The sequence below is a fragment of the Anser brachyrhynchus genome, assembly GCF_964034855.1.
Source record: "Anser brachyrhynchus genome assembly, chromosome: 1".
In the NCBI taxonomy this organism is placed as follows: Eukaryota; Metazoa; Chordata; class Aves; order Anseriformes; family Anatidae; genus Anser; species Anser brachyrhynchus.
Genome location: NC_137694.1, coordinates 198,051,030 through 198,063,434, shown reverse-complemented (window position 1 = coordinate 198,063,434; position 12,405 = coordinate 198,051,030). Strand labels below are relative to the sequence as shown.

The 12,405-nt window shown below is 39.1% G+C and overlaps 1 protein-coding gene across 2 annotated transcripts in view; it reads left to right on the top strand.

The window, feature by feature from the left end:
* The window catches only part of ARHGAP42 (Rho GTPase activating protein 42), a 171,858-nt gene that overhangs the window by 18,929 nt on the left and 140,524 nt on the right, over positions 1–12,405 (top strand). The window contains exon 1 of one of the 2 annotated variants that reach the window (XM_080592386.1): positions 7,477–7,708. The exons of the other annotated variant lie outside the window; for it this stretch is intronic. Coding sequence (XP_080448512.1) covers positions 7,612–7,708 — 97 coding nt within the window. The 5' untranslated portion in view covers positions 7,477–7,611. Of the gene's footprint in view, positions 1–7,476; positions 7,709–12,405 lie in introns of those variants that run through there. 2 annotated transcript variants of the gene reach the window in all.

The window sequence follows — 12,405 nt, the reverse complement described above, 5'->3', positions numbered from 1 at the left end:
GTTGTATGCCATGCTGTGCAGTAAAAAATGTGTCATACTGTTCTGTTGAACTTCCTTGAGAGTGTGTGTTGGCTCTTCAAATATGAACTCTAACGCTCATTTAATTCCTGCTTCGTTACAATGTAAGGCTTTTATCTGTGTCTCTTTGAGAAATTTTAGAGGAGGGATTTAGGGAGTTCTTGCTATGGGAGAGAGCCAGAGGTACTGTGTGGGATTTGGTCTCTCTGAAAGCTGGTTTCTGCCTCTGAAAGGATGTTTGAAAGGTTATAGTGCTTTTATGTTTTGTTTTTTCTTTTTGGAAAGAAAACTTTAAAGTGACAAGACATAACCAGTTTTCCAATTCTGCAAAACATGTTTTTTTCCTCATATTATTCAGTCAATCCATTAAATCCTATTTTTATTGAAATACAAGTTTCAGGTTTGTGGAGGGTATTTAGACATGCCAGCATGTCTGCAGTTTTCAGAGGAGCCACGCACTGTGCCTTCAGACCTTCAGTACCAGGAGTACTCAGCTTCTAAAATATAATAGATGAGGAGAAGTTCCAAATCACAGTAGAATTTTGCTGAAGTTCCCCCAGGTATCCTCAAATAGCCCTGCTTCAGGGCCGGATTTATCTAACTGGGTTTTGAATCCAGTTGTCCTGTTAGAGTCCATAGCAGTCTGTGATGGTGAGCGGCAAGTTTCACGATTTAAGTGTATGCTGCATGGACAAAAGTTCTTCCTTTGTCTTTTGACAGTTACTTGGTTATTTTGTCTGATTATGGAAATTTTTGGCCTCTGAGAAACAGTAACTTTTGCCTTTATGCATTGTCCTTTGTCAGCCTTCTTTGTGCTGTTTTCATGGTGACTTTTTGAGATGGACTGACAAGAAATTTTATAGAATACTCAAGGTGCAAATACATTAAATAATGATATTTTCTGCTTTACTCCCTCTTTCTCTAATAACCCTTAGTATTTTTGACTATTGCTGATTATTGAATTGACATTGTAGAAGGCCTGCCTACAGTGATGCCAAGATATTTGCAGAGTATTAAAGCAAATCCCATCACTGTGTGGATATAACTGAAATGATTTTTCCATGTGCATTAATGTGTGCCTTCTACATGTCATTTTCCTCCGTCTTCTTACTTGCCTGTCATTTAAGGTTGTGACATCCTACTGCTGCCTTTAAGAAAATACAAAATGAAAGCTGATCAAAAACATCTCTATCAGCAGCAAGCTGCTGACACCCTTTTTCCAGTCTGATCCCCGGATTTTTTTTGTCTGTGTTAAATAGTAAGGCTCCTCTGAGGTCCACAAAAGAATCATTTGGCATGAAAGAGAAATGTTAATAGTGATAATGCAGAAAATCTGCTAAAACCTGGTCCTATTACAAGAAGCTGCAAGTGAATCCGTACTTGCTGTCATCGTGCACTGGCAGTTGTGACACCAGTTCAGTAGTTCCATTCTCTTAGATTCCATATCCTTTGGTATTTTGCTGGCTTCAAGTCCACATCCTCTTCTGGTGTTTCTTTCAGGAGATTAATAGTTGCACTGAGCTTGAATATACACTGCAAGATTCAGTACTTACCAGAACTGAATCTTTAAGAGAAGAGTCTTCTGCTACCCTCCCTACAGCACTGCCACTGCTCTCCCTTGGTCCTTAAATGAAAAGATTTGTTTGGATGATAAAATATACCAGGAAAATGTTGGTTGCTTCAGAAGTATGGAAGAACAAGAGCTAAAAGCTCTTGCATTCTCACTGGAATGTGATTTTCAGAAATGCATATCTCTGTACTTGAAAAGCTGTTGTGCAAGCAGCCCTTGCTAATATGCCTTTTCCTTTTCCTTTTTTTTTTTTTTTTTTTTGCATTCAGGTAATTTATATCCATGTTGGGCAGCAGTCTTTGTCAATCTCTTAGTCATTTCACTTATTCTGATATTGTGCAATTGATTTTCTTTTTACTTTGTTTTTGCCAGTGAATAGAAATAGTTCATGAGAATGCCAGTTCTGACTTGTGATGTATTTTGGAAGAAGCTGTGTGAGACCTTTTTGGAGGTGTCAGCCATTCTACTGAATGTGAGTTAAGAGAGGTCTAGGCAGCCAATTTTCTTTTGTAAATAATGTACTATTGTTCAAAATCATGTATTAGTACAAATACTTGATCCTAAAAACTGACGTCAAGCCCTTGGCTTTTGTATTTCCTTTTCCTCCATTACACACTGCATAGAAGAATAATAACTCATATATAGAATGCATCTTTTTATTTTCTCTTCTTTCCTCTCTTTTCCTTTTTTTCTTTTTTTTTTTTTTTTTCCCCAGTTGTCCTGAGAGTCTTTTGTTAGCTATCTGTAAATACTTGAAAGGATAACATTAAGAGAAAAGTGGCTTTGGAGCTCTTAGTCTACGCTGTTTGAGGGATGTTCCTATTTACAATTCACAATTCTGATGATTTTTTATTAAACTGCTGCAGAAGGGGCAGTCTACTCCATCTGTAAGTTATGGAGATGAGGGCAATAAAAATAATTACTGTGAACAGATATTGTCCAAGCAGGTCTGTTATTGGAAAGTAGAATGACTAAGCATAGAAAATTTACTTTTTCCTCTTTTGTATGTTAGAGAGATTTTTGTACTGATAAAACATTCCCAGAAGCCACAGAGAGAAACTCAGTTTTAGTGCTAGCATTGAAAATGGAGAAATACTTGAAAGAATGGTGTAGGTGTACTGTGCCTCCATCTCTGAGTTTGTTACAGTGGTCTTCATTTTATGCATTATTTCCAGTTAATGCTAGGTGTATCATTCTGTTACTGTATCCTTCCTACTGAAAGGAAAAGCTGTATCTTATATTTTTTGGGTTGTCTTTTGTTAGCTTGAATGTCATCCATGTTGCATAGCTGCCTGCATTTTATTTTAAAATAACTTTTGTCAGTGGTAAGTTTTATCCGGTAGAGGTTTATCAGGGCCTTCTGCAGTCATGCAGACAATAATGAAGAGGAAATGTTCAGATAACAGTATTGTTTTGTACTATTGCAGTAACTGTACTGTCATTTTTTTTCTTGCAGTAATCATTTACACGTACACTTGAAAGTTACCAGAGTTTTAACCTAAGAGCCTCAAGAAATCAAAGTTCTCCAAAGCCTTACTTCTTCTTCACTTCTCCATGGGGGGGATGATGAGAAGCAGAATCTGACTTATTCACACCTATACAAACTAAGAAAGTTTGTAGTTGTAGCATGTTAGTGTGTTCAAGAAAATGTTCTTAAGATGAAGATTTTACTCAATTTGGCTGCTAAGGCAGAATTTTTGAGGGTTATTATCAGATTGTTTTTCTTAATGGGAAGTTTCATTTTTCGTGTTACAAATAGGAGGGGGAAAGAGAGAGGCTACCTGAATGTCACTGAGATTTTGGTGTTACAGGTCACTGTTTTTGTTTAGTTGGTGCTTGTTTTCGTAATAACTGCATATGTATGTTGGTGTCCTCCAAAACCAATAGGAAAGTAATGTGCAATGAGGCTGTGTCATCCTTCAGATTAGTTCTCTCATCCATAATGAATTACTGCTTCCCACACTAATTTTGAGCACAGTCTTTACCTAGGTTATAATTAATATTCCACAGTGATTTTTTTTTTTAATTTTCTCATCCAACCATTAAGAAAATTGACAGCAGATCACACAAGATTAATTTGCATATTTGGCTCGATGGTATGATACCAAGTTAAAATTATTAGCTCTCTGGCTGCTCAGTAATGAGCATGACGAACTTGGGTTGAGGTAGTTCTGGTGATAGCAGCGCTGTGGGTTCTTGTCTGTGCAAAGGGGATCCTAGGCGCATTGTTGTGTACTGAAGGGTGCTTGTAAAAGGATTTAGCAAGCCTGTCTTCAGGAAGAATTGGTTTGATAAGAGGTGTTTTGTTGCATTGTATATTTAGATGATCAGTCATTAATGTGTAACCTGTTACAACAGCCAGCGGGAGTCATTACGGTCTCTCTTGACAATGTGTAGATTGGGGGATCCTTAATTCAGAAACAATTAACAAAATAGTGACTCCTTTGGAGACACTATACATCATCCTGTGTTAGATCCAAGGACATCTGTAAAACTATCTGTTTATTGGATGCTCTAATTTTGAATCACAGAATGGTTGAGGTTGGAAGGGACCTCTGGGTGCATCTGGTCCAGCTCCTGCTCAAGCAGGGACACCCAGGGCAGGCTGCCCAGGGCCATGTCCAGGAGGTTTGGAAGATCTCTAAGGAGAAGACCCCACAGCCTCTCGGGGTAACTTGTGCCAGGGCTCCCTCACCTGCCCAGCACAGAAGTGCTGCCTGGTGCTCAGAGGGAGCCTGCTGGGTGCCCGGCTGTGCCCATTGCCTCCTATCCTGGCACTGGGCACCACTGAAAACAGTCTGGCGCTGACCTCTTTCCACTCTCACTTCAGGGATGTACAGACATCGATGAGATCCCCCCTGAGCCTCCTCTTCTCCAGCCTCTCCTCACAGGAGAGGTGCTCCAGTCCCTTCATCAGCTTGGTGGCCCTTCACTGGACTCCTTCCAGTACGTCCATGTCTCTCTTGTACTGGGGGGCCCCAGAACTGGGCACAGGACTCCCGGTGCAGCCTCACCAAGGCTGAGTAGAGAGAAAGGATCACTGCTCTTGACCTGCTGCTGATACTTTGCCTAATACAGCCAAGAATACCATTTGCCTTCTTAGCAGCAAAGGCACGTTTTAGGAAATTTAAAAATTAAGGAATTAAATGTAAAAATATATTTTTTTAACCTATTTAGGGCTATGTTTTTTCCCTCTTGCTGCCGCTATTTTAATGTGCTCTGTTTACTTGTGTCAAGGAAGCTAAAATGAACGTTTTAGGAAGAGGGTGTTTTTCTTGGCTATTTCTGCAGTCTCCTGAGTAATGCAAAAAGATTTTAGGCTCTTCATTGATTCATATTTACTTACATGTTCAACTGAGGTTGGAACAGCATTGCAGGAGATACACAGAGCGTGCTGAAAGAAGCGTCCATTGCAGTAAAGGATTTTACATGCTCATGAAAAGAAGAAACGCTGCATCTGGAGAGTAAGCTCCAAGATCTGGACTATCATATTTGTCCTCTGTCACTTCAGTTCATATTGCTCATTGTAAGCCATAAATGTCTCCTAGACTAACTGAACCTTTTTTTTTCCCCTACAGAAAATATTAGTTCTGTTTTGTAAAGAATTGATGATTTCAAAATTACAGCCACTTACAGAACTTGTCTTTAATCTTGTTAAGGTTTCCCATTTTTTGATGAGGAGTGTAACTTCATGGAAATGTTCCTTCTTGTATTAAATGGAAGATAGAGGCCAATATGTTAAGCATGGCTGGGCTTTTAAAATGGAATCTGCATTTCCTTTAAGCCTCTTTTCATTGAGAAAAGGGAGAGGAGGATGTGCTGAAACGGAAATCTAGCCAGCCAGTGAGCAGTGAGCCACACAGAGCTTGTGCTCCAAGCGTGGTCTTACTGGAGGCATCCTGGAGGGAAAATGATGTTACTGTGGTGGCGGCAGGGAAATTCAGAAGTCACTATGTAGATAAAAATACAGTCTTATGGTTAAACACCAAATTTTGCTTTACGGATACCCTAATAGCAAGGAACTGGTTCAGGCTCTGAGTGTTTCTATTTTTTAATTCATCCTCCCGATGAACTATTGACTTATTAAAGCTTTTCCACTGTGTGTGTAAACAAGTTGGGTGGATATTTTCCAAAAGCGTCATTATGAGCTATTCCAGTTTCATTCTGTGTATTGCAAGAAGGAATTTTTCCCTAGAAGAAAACCTGTCCAGGCGTTTTCTAGAACTTGTACGTAGGCAAAGAAACGCTCGATTTTCTTCCCTGGATATTGATTCTTGAGATGGAGCTGTGGTGAGGTTACAGATTGAAATCCTGCAGTTAGTGGCAGTTACCATGATTTTGAGAAAGAGAAATGAATTTCTGCCGCACTTGAAAACTAAAAGAAACATTTAACATGCAAAAAATTCGATGTTAAAGTTATTTAAATGTAAAGGATTCCACTTAGGAGACATTAGAGTTCAGTTGTGGAAGCCTTAAACATTCTGTCCTGTTTTTGTTCTAGTCTTTTTATTTTTTTAAAAAAGATGCTTGAACTACATTCTAGTAAGTGACTGTTAATCAAGGAGGCATGATTGTGTGTGGTGTGTTTCTTATGTTCTTGGAGACTGACTTGAACCAGACCCAGTGCACTGAGTGCTGTAGCTGAAGTAACTGGGCATTCTGGAGGGGCTGCGTTAAATGGATCAAAACAAGTTATGTTTTTACTTTCTTTTTAATGAAGTTAGGGGTTTCTTCTCTTCTTTTAATATAAAACTTATTTTTTAAGAAAAATGACGTTCCTTTGGAAGAAAAAATTACGTCTTTCATGGGGACAGGGAGGTGTGAGGAGCTGCATTCTTTCCAGCTCTGGTTAGCATCTCCTGCTCTGAAGGAAGGCATCTGGAGTAATGGGCATGAAGCAGGGACCCAGCAGGGCCCGCCTAATCACCAGTTCCCTGTGTGGCCTTAGGCAATCTTGCTTTCAGCATCTCCATCCGTTAAATAGGGTAATGATGGTGCATATTACATAGAAATACATTTATTCTACTGTCTTTATAGACTTGGCTTGCATGAAGGATGAGATAATTCTGTATTCATTACAGGATTTGGATGGTATGCAGTAAGTAATACTGGGAGGAGAAGAGGACTGAGGAATACTGAACTCTGAAGAAGAAAACAAGTATTGAATAGCTGTTCGTTTGGTGACCACCCTCGTGCTAAGAACTAAGTTAGGAAAAGTTTTGAAGGAAGAGGGTAAAGATAAGCCATGTGCATGAAAGCACTAAAGGTGGCAGCAGTGAAGCTGTACAGGCAGTCTTCACTGGAAGCCTTTTGAGTGCTGGCTTGGTAGCCCAGATCAACTTTTGTCATTTGCTACTTAGTTATTTTTACTGTTTGAAGTTATGCTTAGCACAGACCACTAAACAGGTCTTTGCCAAGAGAATTACAGCCTTGCAGTTGACTGAAGGATACACCTCCTGTGTCTCTGAAGCAGTTAAAGATGATACAGCCTCCACCTGCCCGGAATCGCTCATCTCCTGGAGAATGTCTCCCATCGAGGGATTTGGCCAACCTCTTTTCAGTGGTTTGTGGGGACAGGACAAGGGGTAATGGCCACAAAATGGAGCACAGGAAGTTCTGCACCAACATGCAAAAGAACGTCTTCACAGTGAGGGTGACGGAGCACTGGAACAGGCTGCCCAGGGAGGTTGTGGGGTCTCCTTCTCTGGAGATATTCAAGGCCCATCTGGACGCCTACCTGGGCAGCCTGCTTTGGCAGGGGGGTTGGACCCGATGATCTTTCGAGGTCCCTTCTAACACCTACAATTCTGTGATTCTGTGATATTTCAAGATCCGTGATCCTTAGTTCTGCAGCACTAACTCAGCTTCTCTTCTATCACTGTTTTTAGTTAAAATAGGTGACGCTGCATTGAAAAAGCTTGACTACTGAGCCGTGGTGGTGAATTGGCCCATCTGTGTGAGCGTTAACCTCCTCCTAGTAGTGATCAGCTGATGGTGTCTTGAGTCATTCGAGCTATTGCAAAATGTACGTGTCCAAATCTTCCTGTGGAAAGCATGACAACAACCGTGCTGGGTTGGACCCAAGGTTTACCTGGCCTTATATCCCGTCTCTGGATATGAGTAAGTGCTGTGATGTGAGTTGTACTTTTTTTGTCTCCTCTCACACGCAGTGGCTAATGCCTGGAGTAGGGTATAAGACCAGGCAAGAATGTAGTGATACTTCCGCTGCCTCCAGCGGTTTGTGGCTTGAAGATTTCCTGACCAGGAGGTTATGCCTTTAATAGCTCTCAATAGACTTCTCTGAACTTCTCTAGTCCTTTCTTGAACCCACATAAATTTTTAATATCCACAGTATCCGGTGGCAGGGAGTTTCTTGATTTAATACACATTTTATGAAAAAGCATCTTCTTGTTCTGAGTTTACTTTTTGCTATGTCAGATAGCCTTTTGTTTTTACTTTCAAAGAGATGGCCACCGTTTCTGTACAGCTTGTCATTTTGTGGAGCTCTTATAACTCCCCAGTTGTCTTTCTCAGGCTGATGATTGTTAGCACATTTTGTTAAGAAGATATTCCTACTGTTATTTACCCATGCAACATATCTCTGTGTATTTCACAGCAGGTTTGGTGTGGTGTTAAGGATTAAGGCAAAATATGCCCATAATATTCAAATGCAGACTTGTCATGGATTGATGGAGTGGCATTGTGATATATCAGTTTGTTTCTTTTCCCAATTTCAAATAATTACTATTTGATTTGCTTTTTGACCAGGCCGGAGTATACAGTAATAAAACACTTTAGTTATTATTTAGATGTTTTAATGACAAGATCTCATTTGTGAGCGATAGTAGTTAGTTCAGAACTCATTACGCATGCCCTAATGTAAACAGTACTAGTACTAATGGATACTAAGATTATTAATTAAAGGCTATCACTCTGCCACAGTGATAACAAGAGGATGTTGTCATGTGTTCCTAAGTCTTTCAGTGTCAGGAAAGAGGAACAAAATTCCAGAGAATAATTTTTAATATATATAAAAATAATAATAAAAAAGAATCTAGCAGATGAAACATGTAGACAATTAGTTGGTGCTTCACACAAGTTTTGACTTAAGAAAAACTGGGCAGACTTCAGCAGAAAATATCATAAAAGTCTCTTATTTTGCCTGAGAATTTAAGTAAAAGAATCCAGCGAAATGAACGTGAGAGATATGAGGGATGCTTTGTTTTCCTGTAAAATACGAAGAGCCTATTCTTAGAAATAATTGTGTACTTTGAGAGAAACTTAATATAATTACTGCCTTTTATAGGTTTTGTTTTTTGCCATCTCTGTCAGAATGCAGTAAAACTGGAGGGTATGTACGATACAGACACTATTTCAGAGCTTTTAAGGAAATAGCGTCACATCCAAACTGGAGTAAACTGTAAACTTTTGGGGAACACTTGATTCTCAAGCTCTACAAACAGGAGCTCTCACAGTGAAACAGATTCACAGTTGTGCATTTCATTATTTAAAGGAGCATGTGGGTTTTTTGACTATTTTTTCCCCATTACAAAAATGTAGGTATTTTGGTAACAGATTCTGGGGTTTGCTGTACTGTGTATGGTTTAGTTTAAACTATCTAAAAGGTATTTTTAAGTCTTTCAAGTACTTTCATTATTTTCATCTCTGCATTTTCTGAATACCTTTCATATTTTAAAGGTAGAAGGAGGTTTTAAATAGAATGTTAAGCTAGTTTGTTGCACAAATCTGATGTGTTTGCTATCCATTCTGCCTAAGTAGAGGCAAGTAGGTAAGTAGTGAGCTAGCTCTGTAGCAGACTTTCTGGGTGCAAGAAACTTCTTCAGGCCAAATTTGGTACAACATTCAGTGCCGTTTAACTTCACTGGACAAAATCCTGCCTGATTTGGGGTCTCAGTTCTGTCCTCCCTGTCTGGAAGTGTGTATCTGAGTCTGTAAACAAATGCTACTTACATCTGTTTGTGTCTTTGTAAAACAAATAAATATATATATAAACACTGTTATGAGTAGTACTGAAGTTCTTGTGACTGTGATATTAGTTGTCTGATCAAAGGAATCTAATCAAATGTTGTATTCCAGAGCTCTAAGAGCTCAAAAGAATTTCATACAGAATGTGTTTCATTTCCTTTAAAGCAAAGTCGTAGTATTTTTTTTTTAATGAGTTAAATATACACATTTTAACTTTTTTCCCCTCTCCTCCTCTTCTTACAAAACATTTTACTTTGTTGCCCAAGTGCAAAAGACTTTGCCAGGAAGAAGAGTGAGCAAAGCTTCTGTTTCCCATGACCCTCAACTCTAATGTTGTTCCAAGGGCTCACTGCTCACAAATGCCTTGATAACTGCTTTCATTCCTTGCAGCCCTCCCCCGCCGCCAGCCCGATGTGCCTGATCCTCCTTCCAGCAGCTGTCTTCGCAGAACTGGGGGAATCGACCTAGTGTAAAAATCATGCAAATGCGTGCACTTAAAGATGTATTGTAAAAATTTGTACAGCTAGAGATCTGTACGTTTGGGGGTACTTGCTGCACTGATTTATTCTTGGTTTTCCTGGAAGCAGTTTGTTTACAGCTCCATGTTTGTACCAAAACTGAGCGACTCTTATTTTTTCCCCCTTGAATATACATTTAAGTAATGGTACTGGTGGGGAGAGTGCATCTCATTCTGCATGTATACAGAGCAGAAATGGCAGAACTAATCTTGCACACATACTGAGAGCTGTGGTTCCTTCTGCATGTGTTACAACAGCTTTCTTTATATTATGAAATTGTATTACAATATATTGGTTTTTGCTGTCTCTAAATAGGCATAGGCATTCTTTAAAAAAATCTCTGGACTCATTGTTAGATCAAAAACAAACAGAGAAAACAGTATATTTTAAAATACTACTAAAAGTAGCCGCACCAATGTCTTACATTGCACTAGAAATCTGGGAATTCCCATGTTTTTTCTGGCAACTCCTAGGTTGCTAGACAGGAAGTCACTTTCTGCTTTTTCAACCTCTGGCAGCATCTGGTCTTAGTTTCTCTGTCCTTTTTTTGTGGTACTTCTCCGCCTGCTCACATTCTCTGGGATGTGTCAGGAGGAGTGAGAAATGACGGCAGCAAGCCCGATTAAAAACTGCATTTCGAGCAAGGAGGCTGGGGGGAAAGACTGGGCCGTGGATCCCGCTCACTGGGAAAGGCTGACACTGTTCTGGGAAATCAGCAAACATCCACGGGGTGGAGGAAGAATGTGGAAGATCATAAAAGAGCGTGTAAAATCCCCAGAAGGAGCAAGAGAAAGTATGTTGAGGGTCAAAGGAAATTTGCAGGGAAGAAAGTTTAAGAACCTAGGATGGATAGCGGAGTGGTAGAAAACTATGCAGAAGTTCACCTAACATTGTAAGAATAAAATATGAAAAAGTAACAACAAAAAGTATAGGGAAAAATGTTAACATCTTCTAGCTTTTTCCAACTCTCTACATTTTCAGTATAATCTTATGCTAAGGCTACTGCTTTAGGTTATTTGTCATTCAAACAACCATTGAAACAAACTCGCAATTAATTGTATTTGAAATAAAGGAGAAAAACTGGTGTGTATGCAGTGTTATAGGTAGGTCTAGCAGTTCCATGTGGCCGTGTGCCTTTGAATTATATACCATGTTGTGGTATCTGTATTAATACTAGAGGTGCCGAAAGATGTTGTGTGCTTATATCCAAGATTTTAGAGCAGCCTTACGTTGCATTCAGTTAACTAATCTGGTGTTGTACAAGGCTCTTACCCGGTATTATTGTAAATATCCTTTTGTGGCATAAAAATCAATTTATGACCAAGGCTATATGAACAGAGGACCCGTGAGGTCAGCTATGTACTGGGGTCCGCCAAGGCTACTCTTATACTGTAGATAGCAAGAGACCAGCAAACTGTACCTTTCTAGAAAGTATGGCAAAATGTATGGAAAGGCAGTAGGCTTAGGAAGATATATATAACCCTCAACTGAAGTAAGCAACTTGAATGTTAGATAAATCTGTAAACAATAAAGGAGGATCAGGAGGAATTATTTACTATGTGCTATAGGAAGATATAAGCTTTTTTTCAGGTATATTTCATGTCATGCTTTACTGAATGGTTAAAAAGTTAGGCTCAAGAGCTGAGATCTTCTGATATAGAGCTATGAAATATAGTTTTATCAGTGGACACAAGGAAAATATTGAGTAAGTGCCAATTTTCTGTAATTTTAGAATGGAGAGAAGCAGGGAAATGTGCTTATTTTAAGGGAAAGCTATGTGTATGAATGCACAGTACAAAAAAAAAGGGGGATTTATTCTTCTCTAACATAGAGGGTTCTGTAAATATTGGAATCCATTCTGTGGATCTTGGACAAAAAGTTCACTGAATGAAAATGAGTGTGTTTGCAAAACTGGCATTGTATAGAAATGTTTTGTTTGAGTATAACTTTGAAAAATATAATAACATACTAGAAATAGTACTAAGTTGTACCCTACAGCCAATCTTCATAATTTCAGAAGTAAAATGAAACCAAATGCGTTCTGGAACTTTCAGCCATATTTGTGGAAAATATGCAGCAAATTGCAATCGGTGGCAAAGGACGATTTGCCTTTCTGCGTTTAACCTTATCATTAGTTACTTGTAAAGGTTTTATTGTTGCATTTAACTCTGAATATGGTTTTAGGATTGGAAGGTTTTGAGCCTAGTAATTCCCTGCATGGTCAGTTTGTTTACTAATCAAATGCAGCAGTATAGTTGAACATGCAGTCATATGAACTAAAGTACTGGGAAAGACAGGATTTTTTAGCAGTGA